The sequence below is a fragment of the Cololabis saira genome, chromosome 15, assembly GCF_033807715.1.
Source record: "Cololabis saira isolate AMF1-May2022 chromosome 15, fColSai1.1, whole genome shotgun sequence".
NCBI lineage: Eukaryota > Metazoa > Chordata > Actinopteri > Beloniformes > Belonidae > Cololabis > Cololabis saira.
Genome location: NC_084601.1, coordinates 43,770,318 through 43,794,352, shown reverse-complemented (window position 1 = coordinate 43,794,352; position 24,035 = coordinate 43,770,318). Strand labels below are relative to the sequence as shown.

Sequence of the window (24,035 nt, the reverse complement as noted above, 5' to 3'; positions counted from 1 at the left end):
GTGATTTGTATCGTGACTCCAGTATCGTGATCTGTATCGTATCGTGACTACAGTATCGTATCGTGACTCCAGTACCGTGATCTGTATCGTATCGTGATTCCAGTATCGTGATATGTAATGTATCGTGACTCCGGTATCGTGATCTGTATCGTATCGTGACTCCAGTATCGTGATATGTATTGTATCGTGACTCCGGTATCGTGATCTGTATCGTACCGTGACTCCAGTATCGTGACTACAGTATCGTATCGTGACTCCAGTACCGTGATCTGTATCGTATCGTGACTCCAGTATCGTGATCTGTATCTTATTGTGACTCCAGTATCGTGATTTGTATCGTATCGTGACTCCAGTATCGTGATCTGTATCGTATCGTGATTCCAGTATCGTGATATGTAATGTATCGTGACTCCGGTATCGTGATCTGTATCGTATCGTGACTCCAGTATCGTGATATGTATTGTATCGTGACTCCGGTATCGTGATCTGTATTGTATCGTCACTCCGGTATCGTGATCTGTATCGTACCGTGACTCCAGTATCGTGATTTGTATCGTACCGTGACTCCAGTATGGTGATCTGTGTTGTATCGTGACTCCAGTATCGCGATCTGTATCGTATCTCCAGTATAGTGATCTGTATCGTGACTCCAGTATCGTGATTTGTATCGTACCGTGACTCCAGTATGGTGATCTGTATCGTATCGTGACTCTAGTATCGTGATCTGTATCGTATCGTGACTCTAGTATCGTGATCTGTATCGTATCGTGACTCTAGTATCGTGATCTGTATCGTATCGTGACTCTAGTATCGTGATCTGTATCGTATCGTGACTCTAGTATCGTGATCTGTATCGTATCGTGACTCCAGTATGGTGATCTGTATCGTACCGTGACTCCAGTATTGTGATCTGTATTGTATCGTGACTCCAGTATCGTGATCTGTATTGTATCGTGACTCCAGTATCGTGATCTGTATCGTATCGTGACTCCAGTATCGTGATCTGTATCGTACCGTGACTCCAGTATGGTGATCTGTATCGTGACTCCAGTATCGTGATCTGTATCGTACCGTGACTCCAGTATGGTGATCTGTATCGTGACTCCAGTATGGTGATCTGTATCGTGACTCCAGTATGGTGATCTGTATCGTGACTCCAGTATGGTGATCTGTATCGTGACTCCAGTATGGTGATCTGTATCGTGACTCCAGTATGGTGATCTGTATCGTGACTCCAGTATCGTGGTCTGTATAGTATTGTGACTCCAGTATCGTACCGTGACTCCAGTATGGTGATCTGTATCGTATCGTGACTCCAGTATCGTGATCTGTATCGTATCGTGACTCCAGTATGGTGATCTGTATCGTGACTCAAGTATGGTGATCTGTATCGTGACTCCAGTATGGTGATCTGTATCGTGACTCCAGTATCGTGGTCTGTATAGTATTGTGACTCCAGTATCGTACCGTGACTCCAGTATGGTGATCTGTATCGTATCGTGACTCCAGTATCGTGATCTGTATCGTATCGTGACTCCAGTATCGTGACTAGAGGTGGGTGCAATTCATCGATGTTTCAATGCTTCGCGATGTGTCACGTGACGATTTGGAATAGATTAATTAAAAAAAATAATTCTTTTTTTAATTATACTATCCAGATTTCAGACTGAATAAGCTGCTGAATCATTTCATTTTCAAGAATGTACATTTCTTATTGTTCACTTGAAATATGGCAGATATGTTTACACTAAATACATATCTTGTTTACTTGAATTAATGAACTCATTAAATCCAGGGCTTGACCGTTTTCAGTGTTTTCCACCAATAGAGGGCGCTCTCATGCAAGTGCAGCTTTCCCTGGTCAAAGTTAAGGAAGTCAAAGAGCAAATGTTTACATAGTCATAAAATACATTATTTTGTGTCTTTGAAAAATACATGTCAAATGTTCAAAAAACCGTGTTATTTACTTAATGAGTGTTGTTAGAGGAACTGAGTTCATTGATTGGCTATTTATTTACAAATGTAGCCACAGATGAAGACAAAATCAATCTTGTATGGAAAAAAGCATTAAAAATCACAATAATCGAAGAATCGTAACACCAATAATCGAATCGAATCGACAATCGTTATAATCGAAGAATCGAAGCTCCAATAATCGAAATCGAATCGTGAGGTACCCTTGTTTGCACACCCCTAATCGTGACTCCAGTATGGTGATCTGTATCGTATCGTGACTCCAGTATCGTGACTAGAGGTGGCTGCAATTCATCGATGTGTCGATGCATCGCGATGTGTCACGTGACGATTTGGAATCGATTAATTAAAAAGAAAAAAAATGTTTTTTAATTATCCTATCCAGTATCGTGATCTGTATTGTATCGTGACTCCAGTATCCTGATCCCTCTTACCTCCCAGCCAGAGGAAGTGGTTGATAATGGTTTATATTTCTCCCTCTTACCTCCCAGCCACAGGAAGTCGTTGATAATGGTTGATATTTCTCCCTCTTACCTCCCAGCCAGAGGAAGTCGTTGATAGTTTATTTACCTCCCAGCCAGAGGAAGTCGTTGACTCCTCTCAGCAGCTCCACAGCCATGTGGTAATGGACCAGAGCGTCCTGCAGCATCCCGGCCTGCAGACACAAGTCCCCCACATGCTTCCTCATGCGGCCCTGGCAGCGCTTCTTGTAGTGTCTGGGGGGAAAACCAGCAGTTTAGAAGCAGAACTACAGCAGAAAACAGGAGCAGGAAACCAGCCCTTTAGACAATCAACCTCAGCAGAAAAAAGGAGGTGGCTGCTCCGTCAGAGGAGGAATTATACAAAAACACAAGCTCTGGATCTGGATCTGGACTTGTTTATGTCAAGAAGGGTTGAGGCTCATCACTCATCTACCGGGAGGGCAAACACAAACAGACCGGGGGGGGGGGGGGGGGGGGGGCTCTACGAGACCAGGATGACGGTTCTCCTGAGGTCTTTAAGAGACCTGGGAAGGTCAGGAGACGACTAGAGAGGATCAGCAGGATCCAGGACTCCAGGGGATGGAGGGATGAGGATGTTCCTAGACGTCTACAACTTCAAATACATACATCTTACAAATACATCTTCAAATCTAACTCCACTCTGATGCTCAGGTGGATTGATTAGCACTAATGAGACCTTGGTCATCTAGGGAGAACAGTTATTCTACATTTATCAATCCTTCACAAAGGACTGGCTCATCCGAACCTTCCCAATCCCAAACATCCTCCATCCTGGTCCAGCCTCAGTAGATAATTCCAAACTATCGGCTCCAGCTCCAATTTTCGGACTAAAACTTAAGATTTCCTTTATTGCATTGTATCTGAGTAAAATTCCAGATGGATTTATGGCCCAGGACAACTTCCAGAAGGCCGTGACACGGAAATGACTGCAGATAAATCTGCCATCAAAGGACCGCTGAACCACAATAGTTGAGGATAAACGTCACAGGGAAAAACTGAACTTCTCCTTAAGATTACAGGCTGAACAGAATATAAAATACTGGGAAAGGTGGACTTTATATTCTGGGGAATGTAACTCATTGATTGTGTGAATGTAAAATACTGTTTTTTGGGGGGTTTTCTTTATTTTTATTAATGTATGCCCTAAGTCAACCTGTGTTGTTATTTTATTTTTCCATATTTTTATCCCGATTTTTTCCCATTTTTAATCACCCAGTGCTCCTTCCTAAGTCAGCATTATTATTTTTTTTGCTTCCTCCTTCTCTTTGGAGGATTTTTAGTGCCAAAATGAAATAAATACATCATTAATTAATTAAATGTTTCACGAATTAACTAAAATGGGAATTAAATATATCAATTAATTAAATGTGTCAATTAAAATTGGAATGAAATATGTCATTAATTAATTAAAATACAATTCATAAGTAAAAAAAATATATTCAATTATTTCAGTATTTAATTAATGACACATTTAATTAATGAATGATATATTTAATTCCCATTTTAATTAATTAATGAGGTATTTAATATTGGCACTAAAAATCCTCCATACTTCTTTTATTTTTTTTACTTCCTTTATTGTTGAAAAAACTTGAAATGACCAATAAAGAGAAAGTTGCAAACAAACTATCGTCTCCTCCTGTGACAGATCGCAACAGTCCAGCAGGTAAAAACTCGATGCGCCGGTTTGTTTTTTATTGAGTAAAACTAATTCTAGCAAAAGTTTTCTTCAGTGAAGTAACTCATTATTTGGTCAATGATGGTATTAAATCATTCTTATATTTGGGTTTAATCAGTGAAGAAAGGAAATTAAATAACGGTGAACATAAAGCAGTAATCTGCTTTCTTCATGTTTTCCTAGTTATTTAATATCCGGGAAGTTTCCTCAGAAGATGTTTGTAACGAGGAGCGAAGCACAACAAAAAATAACCCTTTTAATCAACATAAAAACAAAGCTTGGCTGAGAGCAGCCGGTGCTCAGTTTTTCAAAGATTCAAGGAGTTTTTATTGTCATTCCAGCACATTTTAGACGTGATATGGAACGAAATACGTTTCCCTGGTCTCAGAGCAAGACCCGACCAGAAAGAAAAGTATATGGCCATTCTGAATTAAACTTAATTCCGAAGTAAGTGGCTGGTTTATTCTGATTTTAAATCTGAATAGAGTAATTCTGCGATCATGTCTACACTCATTCAATAAAATAATTAAATAAATAAATAAATAAAAAGAAAAAAATAAATAAATACGAAAAAATAATAAATAAACTAAAAAAATTTAAAAACTATTTTTTTAATTAAAAACATTTTTAATTAGCTCAGACTGCGATCAGATCTCAAGATTTAGGTCGATTGCTGTTATTGTTTTGGTTGGCTCCGTGCCGGTTTCGTGCTTTGTTTGTGGTTTTTTGTTGCAGATTTCCAGTGCTTGACGTGTGTTTCCGTGTGTTCCTGCTTCCTGGATTGGCAGTGGATGTCGTCAAAGCGGTTTGTAATGACGAGGAGCGATGAGTTTGAGCTGCAGTCATGAATAAATGAACACTAACGAGTCCTGGTGGGTGGGTGGGGGCTAACCAGCTACTAGTGACATCTCACCTTTTCGCACCCAACAATAAACTCACAGGACAGTATGGAAGAAAAGAAGAAGAAAGACAAATAAAGCAAAGCAATCAAACATAAATGAATGAAACAAAGATCAGGACAGATTTAGGGAGAAACAAACACTGGGATCAACTCTAGAGGAACGAGCAGGTTGGTAACCCTTCTTTTACTCCTAAACTGTTTTCTTCTGTAAAAACACTGTAGAAATCATCAAATCAATTATCGGATCAAAATTTGATCCCAATATTGATTCCAATATTGATTTGGGTCAGGGTTATTAGGGCCCGAGCACTGACAGGGCGAAGGCCCTTTTGTATCTGTAGGAATTTTTCTAGTTTTTGTTTTTCTCGTTTTTATTTTTCGAACAAAAAGGAGGGCCTGTTTCCCCCTAAACGTGCCCCAAAATTCACCAAAATTTTGCACCAATCCAGGCCTGGTGAAAAATGTGATATTTAATGGTTTGCATTAATGGGCGTGGCCTAACGGCTCAACAGCGCCCCCTAGAAAACTTTGTGCCTCAAGCCCCACAATACGGTTTGACATACATGCAGGAAAATCGGTACACACCTGTATCATGTCACAACTTAAAGAAAAGTCTCTTGGAGCCATGGCCCAAACCCAACAGGAAGTCGGCCATTTTGAATTAATCGTGTAATTTTGGCGCAATTTATGCCATTCCTTCGGCAGTTAATACGGCCCGAACCGTAACGTGCACTAGGAATGGGCGATATTTTACCGTTCACGATAAACCGTCAAAAAAATTCCCCACGGTAAGAATTTGTATCTCACGGTAAAAACGATACATTCCCGTTGATGATGTTTTTGTGTAAAACTGATTTATGGTTCTGTGTTAAATCAACGTAACGAACGAACGAACGAACAAAGGATAAATTCCCATTGATGAGGTTTTTGTGTAACAAACATGGTGGATCTGAGAGCGAGATAGATTTATAGTTACAAAGGTGGAGTTGAATTGGTATTTTTTATAATCGTCATTTTTATCGTTATGGGGAGAAATGTCAGAAATTATCGTGATACATTTTTTAGTCCATACCGCCCATCCCTAACGTGCACCCAGGTGTGTTATACATCAAAATGTATATCCTGCGACGACGCATATTACTTTTCTCAGTCAAAAGTGTTACCGTGGCGACGCTAAACGCCAAAAAGCGTGCCCACCCTTCATCTGATTGGTCCATATTTGATAGTTCCTACTTTCTGCCATAACTTTTGAATGGTTTGATATAAAGACTCGTGGGTGGGAACTTTGCTCAACACCAACAGCTACGGTGAAGTTTGTAGAGGATAAACTCGCCTGCTGTCGGTAAAAACAGCAATCTCACCTGCTGTCGGTGTCCAGCCCCACGAAGTCCTTCTTCTCGAAGGGAACGCAGAGCAGCGGGATCTTGTCCCCGGATTTATCCGTGGCTCGGTCCAGACGTTTGGACTCCAGCACGATGAACAGCGACTCCACGAAGTCCTCGATCCTCCGCTCCACGTCGGGACAGTCGTCAAACCCGGGGTAGAACGCCACGTCGGTGCGCGGCGGCTGCTGCGGCTCGGCGGCGCCGCCCTGCAGGCCGAACACCAGCAGCCGCGAGTCGTACAGCGTCGAGCCGTAAACCTGGTGGACAAATACTCAGTTAAAAACACACCTGGTGGAAAATACCAAGTTAAAAACACACCTGGTGGAAAATACTACAGTTAGAAATACACCTGTACACGGACAAATACTACAGTTAGAAATACACCTGTACACGGACAAATACCAAGTTAAAAACACACCTGGTGGAAAATACTAGGTTAAAAATGGGAATAGATTACAAGTGGAACAAAATAAAGCTGCACGTTGTTGCTCTGTTGTGTCCTTATAGATCTAATGTGTCCAGCAGCAGAAGAATCTAGGCTGGTTATCTATAAAATGTCAAGAAAAAAGTCATTCATTTCGACTTTTTTCTCTAAATTGTAGTTCAACTTTAATCTCAAAATTTCAACTTTTTTCTCGATATTGTACTTGAAAATTAATCTCAACATTTCAACTTTATTCATGAAATTTCAACCTTTTTCTCAAAATTTAGACTTTTTTCCTCAACATTTCGACTTTTTTCTCAAAATTGTACTTCAAATTTCATCTCGACATGTCGACTTTTGGACTTTTTTCTTGACATTTTAACTTTTTATTCTCTTAATTTTTATAAATAAACACACCTCCTTGTGTTGTAGAAGGATTAATATCTTTTGTTTGTTGCTAAAAAGTTTTTAACCTTAGAATGATCTTTGGAAACAGCTGGGGATGATGAGAGAGCGGTGTGTGTGTGTGTGTGTGTGTGTGTGTGTGTGTGTGTGTGTGTGTGTGTGTGTGTGTGTGTGTGTATATATAAAAAGGAGCTCTCGCAGGAAAAGGCTCATTTGAGGGAAAAAAGGAGTGAAAAACTGATTCATATGTGAGCGCGATCGTAAAACAGCTGATTATGTGCAAGCTAGGTGTCATGTGGGTTTGTTTATGACCAAGAGAGCCCTCCTTACAAAGAAATATACTTCACTCTGAGAGTAGATGTCTTCAGGAGAGAAGGAGAGATATCACCTGTTCTGAAAACGCGTTTTTTCATGCGTGCGTTTTTTCGTGTGTGCGTTTTTTAGTGCGTTTTTTTTAGTGCGTGCGTTTTTTCATGCGTGCGTGCGTTTTTTCGTGTATTTTTTCGTGTGTGCGTTTTTTTAGTGTGTGCGTTTTTTCATGCATGCGTGTTTTTTCGTGCGTGCGTGCGTTTTTTTGTGCGTGCGTGCATGTGTTTTTTCGTGCATGCGTTTTTTCGTGCGTGCGTTTTTTCGTGCGTGCGTGTTTTTTCATGCGTGCGTGTGTTTTTCCGTGGGTGCGTGCGTGCGTTTTTTCGTGCGTGCATGCGTTTTTTTGTGCGTGCGTGCATGTGTTTTTTCGTGTGTGCGTTTTTTCGTGCGTGCGTGTGTTTTTTCGTGCGTGCATGCGTTTTTTTGTGCGTGCGTGCATGTGTTTTTCGTGTGTGCATGTGTTTTTTCGTGTGTGCGTGCATGTGTTTTTTCGTGCGTGCGTGCATGTGTTTTTTCGTGTGTGCGTTTTTTCGTGCGTGCGTGTGTTTTTTCGTGCGTTTTTTCGTGTGTGCGTTTTTTAGTGCGTGCGTGCGTTTTTTCGTTCGTTTTTTCGTGCGTGCGTTCTTTCGTGCGTTTTTCCGTGCGTGTGCGTGCGTTTTTTCGTGCATGCGTTCTTTCGTGCGTTTTTTCGTGCGTGCGCGTGTTTTTTCGTGCGTGCATGCGTTTTTTTGTGCGTGCGTGCATGTGTTTTTTCGTGTGTGCATGTGTTTTTTCGTGTGTGCGTTTTTTCGTGCGTGCGTGTGTTTTTTCGTGCGTTTTTTCGTGTGTGCGTTTTTTAGTGCGTGCGTGTTTTTTCGAGCGTTTTTTCGTGTGTGCGTTTTTTCGTGCGTGCGTTTTCGACATTTCAACTTTTTTCTCGAAATTTCATCTTTTTATTCCCTAGTATATATAAATCAACCCACCTCCTTGTGTCCGTGGAAGCGCTGGGCCGTGGCCGGCCAGTCCTGGGCCGACCCGCAGGTGCTGACGGCCACCAGCCCGACCACCTTGCGGTGCGTCTGGAAGTCGCCCCACTCGTTGTTCTCGGGCAGGTAGTGGTGCCGGTAGCGGATGAAGAGCAGCCGCTGGGAGTCGCGGACGCTCAGCTGGTTCACGCTGGCGATGCGTTTGTAGATCCGGAAGAACTGGTCCTCGGGGACGATGCCCACCGGCTGGACCACCACCAGAACCGTCTGGTGGTCCTCGGCACACTGCAGGTAGTCGGGGACGCTCATCTGCAGAGACGGAGAGAGTTTAACCAGGGCTGGAGAGATTCACATGTCAAGAATCAATTTGATTCCGATTCTTAAACTTCAGAATCGAGTTAGTAAAACTGTTTTTTGAGCGGTTGCATGAATTATATGACTGTAGTTCTGCAACATATTAATACTAGAGCTGTCAGGCGATTAAAAAAATGAATCTGATTAATTACAGGATTTATAATTAATGAATGTAATGAATCACATTTTAATTTCATATCTGCTAAAGGTCCCAAATAAAGAATTAGAATTCTAGGACATTGCTAAATTGCAGATGACTAATCAATGTAATACATTAAGAAGAGAAGATTTGAAATCCACATTTTTATTGGTGAAGTTTCATAAATGAAATTCAAAAGAAAAAGCTCAAGCATCAAACCAATTAGACCAGGTGCATTATTCAAAAATGCAATACAAATACAGTTAAATAAATAAAATTCAGAAATAAAATAAGGCTAAGTGTCAAATAGGCACTTAAGCAGACTCAAAATTCAAAATTAAAACTAAAGCTGATCAATACAATGATTCAAGCACTAGTAGCTGTAACGTGGGTTATGGTTATGGTTAGGTTTAGGGAAGTTAAAACGAAGAGGACGGGGAGCAGTGAAGACGTGAACGTGTATCAGCCTTTCTGCAGAGTGTTGGACCTGCTGAAGACGAGACAGTTCCTTCTGGTTTAAGCAAGAGAACTAACTGTTGCCGGCGTCCAAACAAGACGACACAAAAGCAGGAATAATTAGCTCCAGATCATTTTTGGAAACAACTGTTCTTAGTTTGGAAATATTCCTTAACTGGTAAAAAAAAAAAGGTTCCTCGTCAGCTGTTTGGAGGATTTACTATCTCTTAACTCTATTTAACTAACTATTAACTCTATCAAGGAGTTCAATCTCTGAATCTAAGAGGCCTTAAAAGAGCAGTTCTGTAAATAAAAGCGACGAAACATCAAACTACTGGATTTATACTCAAACAAAAAAAGAAATGACTGAAGGAAGCACTAACTTTTCCAACTGTCTTGTGTAAAAACAGGTCTATTAGATAGATAGAATAGGACTAACATTTCACTCATAAACAGTTCATATATTTACTAAAAGCATTTTAAAGTCGTTGTTTAATCGGGAAGCAGCTTTGCTGAGGTTTGATGACGTCACGTGTAAAAGTGATTTAAATTAAATTAAATTCACCTGCTGCAGATTCCCCGGATTTAAACCCAAACAGGACAAAAATCAGACATGCATTCAGATAAAACCTGACTAGATTAAACTCCTCTCTTCGTCCTGGTTTAAATGAGCCAGAAACGGAGTTTTAATCACATTTATTCATCCAAACCTTTAATAACAAACACACCTGACAGTTAGCTTAGCTTAGCTACAAACACGTCCAGGATCGTCAAATAACGTTAGAAATGACCAAAACCAGCGGGATAAACCCGTAAAACACCCGCCCGGTACCGGGACGGTTCCGTCTGGTGGTTTGATACCGGTACTATTAAAGAAAAACCACCTTAAACGAGTTTAAACCTCCTTACCTTCAGGTTTCTGTCAGACTTCAGTTCCTTCTGCAGCCAGTTTACCAGAGCTGCGTCACTTCCGGGAGCAGTTTCAGAATAAAAGCATCTACCACGTGACGCACACAAACCTGTCAATTATGAAGATTAAACCACGGGATTTTGATTTATGTTCGTTTTTTCTGGTTGAACTAGGATTTTAACTTTATATTCACAAATCCAGCCTGTTTTTTTTCCTAAAGTGTAAGTTGTGGCAGGATGCAGCTCGACTCCAGAGGTTTGTAAACAGGACTTTATTCCAGACAACGGAATCACAACTGACAGCTGACAACAATGTTGCTAAGCAACCATAAACTTCCCGTGACCACGCCCCCTTCCTTACAATCCTAATAGGTGCGAGATCCATATTTGTGTCCGCCACATTAATATTATATAATAATAATATTATACTTATGACATATACGTATTACTTAGCAACCAAACACCACTGCATTGCATTGTGGGAAGTTTCTGCTCAGCTAGCGTCCATCAATCCATTCTATAGCTGCGTCCGAAATCCCCTCCTTCCTCCTAATGAGCAGCAAAAACAGTATGTGAGATTTTTTATTGCATCTGAAACATTAGTACATACTTACTAGTATGTACTAGCATAATGAACAAAAAAATCTTCCTCCTCTAAAATATTATTTTTATTTTTCTCCTGCCTGGCCGTGATACTCTTCCGTATGACAAGCGTCTTTGAGTGCCCTGAAAAGCGCTATATAAATAAAATGTATTATTATTATTATTATTATTATGACTTAGTTGTGTATTTTAGTTTCATTAAACTTTTATAATCGCAGCGTTCTGCATGTCTAACTTCTGATATCTACATATTCTGAGTTGACCGTTTAAATATAGCGATATAAACATCAAACATCTCCATTCAGCTGTGAATTAAAGTCCGGGTTGGGCAGGATTCTGCACCGTTCTGACAGATTCCTCATCTCAACAGAACCTTCGCAGGAAGAAACAGGAACAAACACAGACACAGACACAGAAACTGATTCAACTCTTTAATTTTCTAACCAATAAATCACATTTCCATCTTCTTGGAAGACAAACAGCATCGTTCCCTCGTTTCTCTCTCTCTTTGGCCGGGAGGCAAAAGCAAAGCAGCTCCGGGTGGAATGTTTGGATGATTGGGCTGATCTGGGTCGGACGAATGGGCCGGTACCGGCCCGTACCGGACCGGGACCGGTCCACAGGGGTCAGGGGTCACGTCCGACCCAGACCTCAGTAAATGGAATGAATATAAACATGAAAAGCCTTCGAGTTTCCCAACGATCGGGTCGGAAACGTCTGATTTTTCAGAATAAAAGCTTCATTTGGAAGTTTATCCTGCCGTTCCGACACCGAACCGGTTCTGGTTCCGGTTCTGGTTCATCCCTTTGATCGGATTTGGTTCATAAAAAGGTTTGTTCAGCTGCTCAAACTACCGTTTTTTACTCATTTTAGCGCTAAACTGATTAATTTCTACTTTTTTTTAGAGGCTGAAACCTAATAATCCTTAAATTCCCATGAATTATTCAGAAAACCTCTGGATAAACCGGAAATGTTCTGGTTCTACGTTATTTATTAAATGAATAACTATTTTAGATTAATCGTTACTTTTAATACCTGTGAAACGTGAGCGGGTTAAGTTTATCGTAGACAGATTTTAGCGCTTTTAGCCTTTTTTTAGAGGCAGAAACCTAAATAATCCTTTAAATTCCCATTAAATACGGTTTAAATGTCGACCTGAAGGTCAGAAAACCTGACGCTTCTTGGTTCTTCACGTTATTTATTAAATTAATAACTATTTTAGATTAATCGTTAATTTTAATACGTGTGAAACGTGAGCTGGTTAAGTTCATCGTAGACATGATTATCATATTTATCAGGATTTTAGCAGTTGGAATCCTGGTTCCGGGTGTTAAATGAGGATGCAGAAGCGTCGCCATGGCAACGCGGGAACCAGGAAGTGCAGCGTCGTCATGGCAACGCGGGAACCAGGAAGTGCAGCGTCGTCATGGCAACGCGGGAACCAGGAAGTGCAGCGTCGTCACGGCAACACGGGAACCAGGAAACTGCTGAGAAACACGCAGGTTCTGGTTAAGACTCGGTTCTGGGTTAAACATTAAACGTCCAGCGGTTAGTTTGATCTGCAGACGTCATGTGACCCGACGCCTACAGAGCGGATTGGTTCCTGGAACCGGTTCTGGACCGGTTTCCGGGGCGACGCGAGCAGAAACATCACAGAAAAAAAGGACACATTTAAAAGGATTAAGACGTTAGAGTCCCGGCGGTGGCCGGGGGGGAATGTGCCGTGTGATTGGTCGGATCGGAGATGATCGGAGATGATTGGAGAGGTTTGGCGTCCCTCGTCTTGGCGTTGAGGGGGGAGGTTAGGGGGGGCGGGGCCTCCGACGGGGGTTTGGGGGGTCCAGGGGGGTCCAGGTCCTCCAGGGGGTCCAGGGAACCGGAGGAGACCCGGCTCACGCCAGCTTCAGGAACTGCTCCACGGTGTCGGCCTCCACCGCCTCGGAGAACATCTCGTAGTTCTGGGGGAGAAAAACGGACCAATCAGATTAAACCACCTGAGAAAAAAGGGTTTGAATGCAAAAAAAATATTTGAGACTCAAAAAAATTTGCATTTGAACCCTGAATCTTGTCCTGTGCATTTGTGAATCTTGTCCTGTGCATTTGTGAATCTTGTCCTGTGCATTTGTGAATCTTGTCCTGTGCATTTGTGAATCTTGTCCTGTGCATTTGTGAATCTTGTCCTGTGCATTTGTGAATCTTGTCCTGTGCATTTGTGGATCTTGTCCTGTGCATTTGTGAATCTTGTCCTGTGCATTTGTGAATCTTGTCCTGTGCATTTGTGAATCTTGTCCTGTGCATTTGTGAATCTTGTCCTGTGCATTTGTGGATCTTGTCCTGTGCATTTGTGAATCTTGTCCTGTGCATTTGTGAATCTTGTCCTGTGCATTTGTGAATCTTGTCCTGTGCATTTGTGAATCTTGTCCTGTGCATTTGTGAATCTTGTCCTGTGCATTTGTGAATCTTGTCCTGTGCATTTGTGGATCGGTCTGTGCATTTGTGAATCGGTCTGTGCATTTGTGAATCTTGTCCTGTGCATTTGTGAATTTTTTCCTGTACATTTGTGAATCTTGTCCTGTGCATTTGTGGATTTTTTCCTGTGCATTTGTGGATTTTTTCCTGTGCATTTGTGAATTTTTTCCTGTGCCCTGTTTTTCTTGGATTGGAAATGTTTTCTTTGATAGAAGTGAAGTTATAAGACACTTGTCAAACATGTCGGACTCTGGTCTGACCAATGAGGAAGCTCCGCTCACTGTGAGATGTTTGTGTCAAAATGATTCAATCAAAAAAAAAAGACTTTTTTCATTTCAATTAAAAAAAAAAAAAAATCACCTCAAATCGAAAAAAATATTTTCGATCCAAAAAAAAGTGTTCAAATGCAATTTTTTGAGACTCAAACACTTTTTTTCTTTGATTGAAATAAATATTTTAGATTGAAGTGAATTTTTTTGATTGAAAATATATGTTTTGATTAGGGGTGTAACAATATATCGTGCCACGAAATTTCGCGACACAAAAACGTCACGAAACGTGTCGTGGAGGTGACAAACTATATCGTGATATTGGGTTATTAATATTAATCTATTGTGTTGACTAGTAACGACCGCACCTCGACCCGCGGACCAAAATCTTCCTCCGCTCAGAAGAAACTGGTACCGTTTTGGTCCCGATCACGGGACTCTTGCAGGGTTTTGAGCTCTGAACTTTTACTGATGTAAGGCTGGTGTAGAGTTAAGCTTTACCTTATTAAATTAAACCTTTTACTGATGTAAGGCTGGTGTAGAGTTAAGCTTTACCTTATTAAATTAAACCTTTTACTGATGTAAGTCTGGTGTAGAGTTAGGCCTTACCTTATTAAATTAAACCTTTTTGGGGTGGTGAGTAGGATAAACACGGGGACAACTTGTGCTGAGTTCCAGAGTACTTTAATGTCCCTCAACAGTGTAGGATTTTAGAACATCAACACAGCACCTAGTTCCGTACTGTGGCGTATCACTCCGCCCAATCTAAAACAGACTAATCACTACAGATAAACTGACTAGTGTCATTATAGTCCCTGATTTACATCACAATATAAAGAATAGATTTATAAAATAATCAACCCTGAATTACCAAAATAACCTTCTTAACAAATAAATCTCCTCTTACACTTATAAGGTGAGCATAAATCAATCTTTTGTATGATGTAAAATTGTATGTACCGTATTTATTTACTTTTATTTATTTAATTTTAGTTGTGAAATTTCTGGAAAAGAAAAAAGTCAAATCATACATGAGAGAAACTATTCAGTTTGTGGCTAAATATTTCTACTTGTATGAACCTGAAGATCATAATGCAAACCTGACATTTACTTTTAGTTCAGTTAGTGGAAAATGGTTGGCCTGGCTTTCTCTTTAAAACTTAAACAGTTATAAAGCATTACAAACTGGAACAATAGGGCAAATGCACAGTATTGTTTTGTATTTTGTGCCTTTCAAATAAAAGATTTTTTCTTCATTTTTTCCAGTCATATGTTCCTCATTCAAGGTTGTTAAAAAAATACTGCTATAATATCGTATCGTTATCGTGACCTCAGTATCGTGTATCGTACCGTATTGTGAGATTAGTGTATCGTTACACCCCTAGTTTTGATTGAATAATTAAGAAACAAATCTATAATAGTCTACAGGTTAGACTTGTTAATACCATTGTCAAAGAAAATTTAAGACCAAAAAGACGAGTCCCTAAGAAATCCAGCACTGAGGTCCAGGTTGCCAGATCTGACCGGTTCCAGACCAAACGTGCTGTAAAACCCGCCCAAATAATGAAAAAAAAAGCCTGAATCAAACTTTCTCTGTGTTAAAACCCTTGCAACGTCTCCCGGCGGCTCTGGTTTTACGGCCCGACAAACATCTCCCATCGCGCTGTTTTCTTTACGAGATCAGATTAAAATCAGAACAGTGTCTCCTCTCCATCCCGTGTTGATGTCTGGTTTATTTATCTTTACTCCACCAACTCCAAATATTAATCACTTTTCTAAGTTTGAGCTGCGGCGCGACGCCGTTCAAACAGCAGGTGACTCCGCCCCTTTAATCTGATTGGTGGGGTTTGCTCTTATGATTGGCTGAAACAAAGGAAGACATCTGATTGAAGATTTGTGGATCTTGTCATGTGCATTTGTGAATCGGTGTGTGCATTTGTGAATCGGTGTGTGCATTTGTGAATCGGTCAGTGCATTTGTGAATCGGCGTGTGCATTTGTGAATCTGTCTGTGCATTTGTGGATCTTGTCATGTGCATTTGTGAATCGGTCAGTGCATTTGTGAATCGGCGTGTGCATTTGTGGATCGGTCTGTGCATTTGTGGATCTTGTCCTGTGCATTTGTGAATCGGCGTGTGCATTTGTGAATCGGTCTGTGCATTTGTGGATCGGTCTGTGCATTTGTGGATCGGTCTGTGCATTTGTGGATCTTGTCCTGTGCATTTGTGGATCTTGTCCTGTGCATTTGTGAATCGGTCAGTGCATTTGTGAATCGGCGTGTGCATTTGTGGATCGGTCTGTGCATTTGTGGATCTTGTCCTGTGCATTTGTGAATCGGCGTGTGCATTTGTGAATCGGTCTGTGCATTTGTGAATCGGTCTGTGCATTTGTGAATCGGTCTGTGCATTTGTGGATTGGTCTGTGCATTTGTGAATCTGTCTGTGCATTTGTGGATCTTGTCATGTGCATTTGTGAATCGGTCAGTGCATTTGTGAATCGGCGTGTGCATTTGTGGATCGGTCTGTGCATTTGTGGATCTTGTCCTGTGCATTTGTGAATCGGCGTGTGCATTTGTGAATCGGTCTGTGCATTTGTGAATCGGTCTGTGCATTTGTGAATCGGTCTGTGCATTTGTGGATTGGTCTGTGCATTTGTGGATCGGTCTGTGCATTTGTGGATCTTGTCATGTGCATTTGTGAATCGGCGTGTGCATTTGTGGATCGGTCTGTGCATTTGTGGATTGGTCTGTGCATTTGTGGATCTTGTCCTGTGCATTTGTGAAACGGCGTGTGCATTTGTGAATCGGCGTGTGCATTTGTGGATCGGTCTGTGCATTTGTGAATCGGTCTGCGCATTTGTGGATCGGTCTGTGCATTTGTGAATCTTGTCATGTGCATTTGTGAATCTTGTCCTGTGCATTTGTGGATCTTGTCCTGTGCATTTGTGGATCTTGTCATGTGCATTTGTGAATCTTGTCATGTGCATTTGTGAATCTTGTCCTGTGCATTTGTGAATCGGTCTGTGCATTTGTGAATCTTGTCATGTGCATTTGTGAATCGGTGTGTGCATTTGTGAATCTTGTCATGTGCATTTGTGAATCTTGTCCTGTGCATTTGTGAATCTTGTCATGTGCATTTGTGAATCTTGTCATGTGCATTTGTGAATCTTGTCCTGTGCATTTGTGAATCGGTGTGTGCATTTGTGAATCTTGTCCTGTGCATTTGTGAATCGGCGTGTGCATTTGTGAATCTTGTCATGTGCATTTGTGAATCTTGTCCTGTGCATTTGTGAATCGGCGTGTGCATTTGTGAATCTTGTCATGTGCATTTGTGAATCTTGTCCTGTGCATTTGTGAATCTTGTCATGTGCATTTGTGAATTTTTTCCTGTGCATTTGTGAATTTTGTCCTGTGCATTTGTGAATTTTGTCATGTGCATTTGTGAATCAGCGTGTGCATTTGTGAATTGTTCTGTGCATTTGTGAATTTTTTCCTGTGCATTTGTGAATTTTTTCCTGTGCATTTTATTGATTTTATTCCTGTGCATTTGTGAATTCTGAGCCTGTCCTCACCCCGCAGTACTGGTCCTCGTTGAACAGCTGGGGGGGGACGGCCGTGGCGTCTCCAGACTTGCTCCTCATCTCGTCCCGGACTTCCCCCCCCACAGAAATGTCCACCAGCTCGTACACGATGCTCTTACTGTCCAGGATCCGGATCACCTCGGCCTGCTGGGACTTCACCTGCAGGGGGGACAGAGACGGGACAGAGACGGGACAGAGACGGGGTCATCGTACCTGAGGAGCTTTGACATCATCGAGACGGAGACGGAGCTGTAACGTCATTGTACCGGCGAGAGACAGGGACGCACCAATCGATCGTAGGGGTGCGTAAACATATTGAAAAATCGATGCATTGCAACTCTCCCCGCCCTGATTCAATATGGATTAATCAAAGCCTCTGAATGATTCACCTCCTGGCCATTGGGGGCGCTAGTGTGAGCAACATTTTCTTATGATTTTGTGGACGGTGGCTGCACGCCACCAAAAAGAAAGAACACGAGAAACGGACAAAAGTAGGGAGGTGTGTAAAGCCCCTTTCACAGAGAGGGCGGAAAGTGGCGACCGCCGCCGGCTTTCCCATTTATTGTGTACGTGCTACCGGCGCAAGAGTGGGCCGCTCTGCCGCGGCGCTGCGCCGCGCCTCCCTGCTCGAATTGAACATTTTTTAATTTCACCATGAAGGTTCTGCACTGGTTTAACGTGGAACCTTAAATCAGGCTTAAGTCGTCTCTAGAGGGTGAATTATTGCAGATTACCTCAGCCTGCAATAAAACAGTCAAATCATGATACTTTCTCATCTCCTAATGTTTATACCTAATAATACAATGTCAGTGTTGAACATGAGACAACACTATTGAAGAATTGATGGATTTCACGCTGTGATCGGCTCTCAAAGACGGAGCTGATTAAAGATCCCGACTACAACCATCCACTGTGTAATAATCAGTCCGGAGGCTCCACATCAGAACCTTTACGTTACTCTGGAAACTCGTTCACTCGGCTTCAGGTCCAACTCTGACATCAGTACCGGCACATTTTAGGACTTTTGGGACCTTTACGGTTATATATACAGTATATATATATATATATATATATATATATATTTATTTATTTATTAGGGCTGGGCGATATGGACCAAAAGTCATATCTCGATATTTTCTAGCTGAATGTTGATACTCGATATATATCAATATTTCTTCTGTGCCATAATTGGGGTTTCCTCCAAAGCATTATAGCATAGCATCTCTGTTAGCATCTCTGATAGCTTATCTTTTAGCATCTCTGTTAGCATCTCTGATAGCATCTCTGATAGCATCTCTGTTAGCTTCATTTTTTTCTGAGGCAAACCCTTAAAAAAACAGTCAGTTTTAATACAAAGCCTCGTGCCAAATGTCACACAGGTTCCTTTATTAACAGAGGTCTGCACAATATCAACATGTATAAAACAAATGAAATAAAAATAAACTGCCTGCATATATAGAATAAAAATGCTTCTTGAATAAAATAAAACAAATATCCCTTTCCTGCATAACAATTAAATTAAAATACACTGTAATTAATACAATGTAGACAGTAACAGGCAGACTTTTCCACTGAGGTTGACAGTTGTGCAAATAACAAAACATTTGTGCAAATCTCAAATAAAACATTCAAGTCAATTTGTCACAAAATAAGCTATATCAAAATCATAATTATTTTTTTTTTTAATAATCGATATAAACAATATTGTCTCGTACCATATCGAGTTTGAAAATATGTCGATATATATTAAAATCTCGATATATCGCGCAGCCCTAATATAAATATATATATATATATATATATATATATATATATATATATATATATATATATATATATATATTTACATATAATCATCTCATCTGTTCATAATTTATATTATCATTCATTCATGTCTGACCTGAACCTTATAACAACATTATTTATTAATCTGCACTATGTACGTATATTTATATGTATATGTGTATATATGCGTTTATTTCACTGCATAAGCACTTCTGGTTAGATTATTTTATATTATTATTATTATTATTATAACTGCATTTCGTTGCCCTGTACTTTAACATGTGCAGTGACATTAAAGTTTAATTTAATCTAATCTAATAAATGATTCAAACTGCTGCGTGATGGGAGCATTATTCTGATTGACAGGTTAGTCGTGCTGCTTGGGCGGTTTTTAATCATCACGCCGTCTTCAGTTAAATTAAAACAGCAGCATCATGAAGCGTTCTGCACAGAAACCCACCGGAGCGTCTGGTTCTGGTTCTGGTCCTGGAGGGTTTATCCCCCCGACCAGAACCAGATCAGACTCCAGTCCTGTTCCTGCAGGAAGAGCCTGATAAAACAACGAGTCTGTGAGTCTGGGTCGCTGATTAACCGTCATGTGAGGAGGAAGTTGAGGGGGTTTGAAATGTCACCACACCCGAGACCCGACCAGAAACACAAATACACTGAATGACACAAGAGTCACATCCTCACACCAGAATAAAGAGGAACTTTCTCAACTTTAGGCTTTAAAACCTTATGTGACTGAAACTGCAGACGTGGTTTTACATCCTGGTAGTTTTTAAAGTCGTACGGGGGAGTAAACGGTGAAAACCTGCACAGAATAGTTAATAAAACCTCCTGGAGACAAACAGGTCTGAGTTTATGCTGCTGAATTAAAATATGACGTGGGTTTATCTGGTTGGTGAGAAATACCACGATCATTACCCAGAAACCTCTGCAGGAAAGTTTAACACGTCTAAACTCCTGACGAGTTTTCAGATTAAACTTCTGATGCTTTTCTTTCCCTCTCTTTTTAGCATAATTGTCATATTTTTTTTTCTATGTGTGTTTGACAACAGCTATTTTGTGTTATTTTATAACTTTGTTGTAGTTTTGGTTTGGTTTTTTATTTGTTTTTTTTTAAATTACGTTTATTTGAAAGTGTTTTTTTTTTTTTTTTTTTTTTTTTTTTTAAATTGCGTAATTTGTAATTCATTTTTTTTTATTATTACATTAATTGAAATGTGATTTCTTAGTAAAAAAGGGACAGATAAAATAAGCTTAGTCTTCTTTCTGTTCCCTTTCATTCAAGGAAAGAGATGTGTAATTATATTGAACTGTTTTGTTTTTCTTTTAAAGAATGAAATAAAGAAAAAAAATGAAAAAAATGAATTAAATAAATGCAGTTTAGCACCATTTTCATATTTTTTTCTTCTTTGAATTAAAAATGAATAAGACTATCTGTGTTTGACGACAGATATTTTGTGTTATTTTCTAACTTTGTTGTAGTTTTGGTTTTGTTTTGTTAGTTTTTTTTTAATTACATTTATTGGAAAGTGTAAAGTTTTAATTGCATAATTTGTCTTTTTTTATTACGTTTATTGGAAATTGTTGTTTTTTTATTGCGTAATTTGTATTTTTTTTTTAATTAAGTAATTTGTATTTTTTTATTACCTTAATTGGAAACTTTTTTGTTTTTTTTAATTGCGTAATTTGTAATTTTTTTTATTACGTTTATTGGAAAGTGTTTTTTTTATTATTACATTAATTTAAATGTGATTTCTTAGGAAAAAGGGACAGATAAAATAAGCTTAGTCTTCTTTCTGTTCCCTTTCATTCAAGGAAAGAGATTTGTAAATATATTGAACTGTTTTGTTTTTCTTTTAATGAATGAAATAAAGAAAAAAAAAAAGAAAAAAAATGAATTAAATAAATGCAGTTTAGCACAGTTTTCATATTTTTTTCTTCTTTGAATCAAAAATGAATACAACTATCTGTGTTTAACGACCGATATTTTGTGTTATTTTATAACTTTGTTGTAGTTTTGGTTTTTTTTTTTTTTTTTTTATTACGTTTATTGGAAAGTGGGTTTTTTTATTGCGTAATTTGTCATTTGTTTTTTAAATCAAGAAAAAAAAGGTTTTAAATGAATAATTAATGCGGTTTGGCCTCAAAGTTCTGAATAAAATCCAACTACCTTTGAGTTTTAAGTCTGGATGTCAACAGTTTTAGGATTTTCTGACGTATTAAAGTATTTCAGAGTCAGATCTCTGGGATTTGAACCCAGAACTTTGACTCAGGTGATGATTTCTGACCCGTCGGCACCAGAATCCACTCCAGCAGCTGCACATGAAGGAGTTAAAACCTAAAGTTGCTCAATAACTCTCAGCTAACAGATTCCAGATGTTTGGTCCAGTTTAAGTTTAGATATAGAGCAGTTTTACCAAAACATCCATCATGTAGAATAAAGAACCAGATCCTGGAGTCTGGGTGGAACCGGCTCGGTCCAATAAACTGCAAAGTCATGAGGCATTAAAACAAAATGTTCATAAAAATCACAAGCCAGAGACTGTAAACCTGTAAATGTTTGATGAGCATCTGCAGCAGATTAAGGTTTTACATCCGGGCATTTTGACTGATACCCAGCCCACATCCGCAACCTGGAGCAGCTTTAGTGTGAATTAAAGAGACAAATGTGCAGATATGAAACATGAAAATCACCTTCTATTGGAGCCGAATCGTTAATCAGGCCTTATAAAATCATAATTGCTGTACAAACACTGAAAAAGACGCTTTAGTTTTGGTAATAAGCAGTTTGAACCTTAAACGCACCATTTTTTAAACGGAGTTTGGCGCAGACAGGAAACGGAGGCATGAGGTGACATTATTCGATTATTGTGTCTGATCTCACCAAACTTAACGGTTTTTTTTCTCTTTTTTCTCTCTGTGGTTGTTTAGTAAAGTTGGATTTATGTATTAAATGATGTTTGTAATAAAAACTCACCGAGCGAGAGGCGGTAACGGTGGTGTAGTAAAGCTTCACTCCCATCTTTCAGTCTGAGGTCCGACTGGCTCTGCCCAACCGGAAACACGGGGAAACTTTCACAATAAAGGTGCTTCCGGGGGGAAACACGGGGATACTTTCACAATAAAGGTCCTTCAGGGGGAAACACGGTGATCCTTTCACAATAAAGGTGGTTCCGGGGGGAAACATGGGAATACTTTCACAATAAAGGTGCCTCAGGGGGAAACATGGGAAACATTTTTCATTATGCACTTCGAGAAAAAAGTCGAAATGTCGAGAAATTTGCCTTTTTTCTCAAAATTTCGACTTTTTTCTCAACATTTTGACTGTTTTTCTCGACATTTCGACTTTTTTCTCAACATTTTGACTTTTTTCTCGACATTTCGACTTTTTTCTCGAAGATTTTTTTTATTGTGCACTTCGAGAAAAAAGTCGAAATGTTGAGAAAAAAGGAAAAAAGTCGAAATGTCGAGATTAAACAAATTGCATTTGAACACTTTTTTTGGATCGAAAATATTTTTCTCGATTTTGAAGAGTTCAAATGCAATTTTTTGGGTCTCAAATATTCTTTTGCATTCAAAAGTTTTTTTTCTTTGATTGAAATACATTTTTTTGATTGAATTGATTTTTTTAAAAATTGAAAATATATTTTTTGATTGAATAATTAAAAAAACAAATCTACCTCCATGTTTACCTCACAGCTACAGAAATTTAACATCCAGCAGTTTCTCACCTCATCATCTTTTATTCTGATATATTGATGTTTTTATTTTGTTCATGAGAAAGAAAAGCGGTGAATAATAATTTAAAGTAACTTCCTGCAGTAACCGGTTCTGTCCAGCAGATGGAGACATAGAGCTGGAAACCTGCAGGACTGAGGAGAGAATAACCAGTATTGATCTGTAGTTAACCAGTATTGATCTGTAGTTAACCAGTATTGATGTGTAGTTAACCAGTATTGATCTGTAATTAACCAGTATTGATCTGTAGTTAACCAGTATTGATCTGTAGTTAACCAGTATTGATCTGTAGTTAACCAGTATTGATCTTTTATTATTTTATCTTTTATCTTTTATTATTATTATTTATTCTTTTTTTATTTATTTTCTTTTATTCCATCTACGGTATCATGTAGATTATTCATGCACTATGCACTTTGTCTTTTGTCTCTATCTTTTTTAACTACAATGAGGAACCTGCACAACCAGTATTCTTACCCATGTTACTCAGTAATATGATGTGACAATAAAGATGAATCTTGAATCTTGAATCCTGATCTGCAGTGTCCAGTATAAATTTCACATGTAAAAAATAAATAAAAAATCCTTTTGGACTGAACCAATACAGCGTTTTGATGGGTAATATTATTATGTTCAGAGGAAGTTGAATGTCTCTGCTTTGATCACGTGATCATGACGTTGGTTCTGGTCCACGAAGAATAATTTGAGAGATATATTGCGTCACCATCCTCCAAAACGTTTGGATTTCTTTACATTCCCATAGTGATATAAAGTACCCTGATAATCATTGCATTTATAGCAGAGGTCAGGGATATTAGGATCAAATCTAATTAATTTCACAGGAGTGATGTATTATCTCATTATCCAGTCGTACTGTAATAAACGCAGTCGAGTCTAATGATCTGAGATTGAGCCTTCAAGCATTCATCTATTGAGATTTGAGATACACTTTATCGTGGTTGTGATGCAGGATAATTTGAATGTTAATGGTTACTTAGCATAAATATAATTGAAATTACTGTTCATGGATAAATATCTGAGGATTTAAGTGATTAGTCCTCATATTTAACATATTTGAACATTGAATGTTGTACGACAAAAAATACTCAAGTTGAGATTTTC

General features: G+C 39.3%; 2 protein-coding genes across 2 annotated transcripts in view; both read right to left on the bottom strand.

Annotated features, from left to right (window-relative positions):
• Positions 1-10,497, bottom strand: part of trappc9 (trafficking protein particle complex subunit 9) — a 242,784-nt gene extending 232,287 nt beyond the window's left edge. Inside the window, exons 1-4 of the mRNA XM_061742257.1 lie at positions 10,463-10,497; positions 8,602-8,913; positions 6,418-6,698; positions 2,545-2,690 (exon numbers count right to left, since the gene is read on the bottom strand). Coding sequence (XP_061598241.1) covers positions 2,545-2,690; positions 6,418-6,698; positions 8,602-8,913 — 739 coding nt within the window. The 5' untranslated portion in view covers positions 10,463-10,497. The remainder of the gene's footprint in view (positions 1-2,544; positions 2,691-6,417; positions 6,699-8,601; positions 8,914-10,462) is intronic.
• A 2,026-nt stretch (positions 10,498-12,523) lies between these two features.
• LOC133461364 (SH3 domain-binding glutamic acid-rich-like protein 3) lies at positions 12,524-22,242 on the bottom strand. The gene is made up of 3 exons (XM_061742253.1): positions 22,153-22,242; positions 17,373-17,540; positions 12,524-13,023 (listed from the first exon to the last, which is right to left on the bottom strand). The coding sequence occupies exons 1-3, from the start codon at positions 22,195-22,197 to the stop codon at positions 12,958-12,960; spliced, it is 279 nt and encodes a 92-aa protein (XP_061598237.1). The 5' UTR covers positions 22,198-22,242; the 3' UTR covers positions 12,524-12,957.
• Between the last annotated feature and the right edge of the window lie 1,793 nt (positions 22,243-24,035).

Excerpts from the sequence above, each read along its gene's own strand:
- LOC133461364 (XM_061742253.1), bottom strand. The coding sequence starts at position 22,197 with ATGGGAGTGAAGCTTTACTACACCACCGTTACCGCCTCTCGCTCG. Across the intron at positions 17,541-22,152 it reads CCGTTACCGCCTCTCGCTCG|GTGAAGTCCCAGCAGGCCGA; the intron begins GTGAGTTTTTAT and ends TCCCCCCTGCAG. Across the intron at positions 13,024-17,372 it reads ACGAGGACCAGTACTGCGGG|AACTACGAGATGTTCTCCGA; the intron begins GTGAGGACAGGC and ends TTTCTCCCCCAG.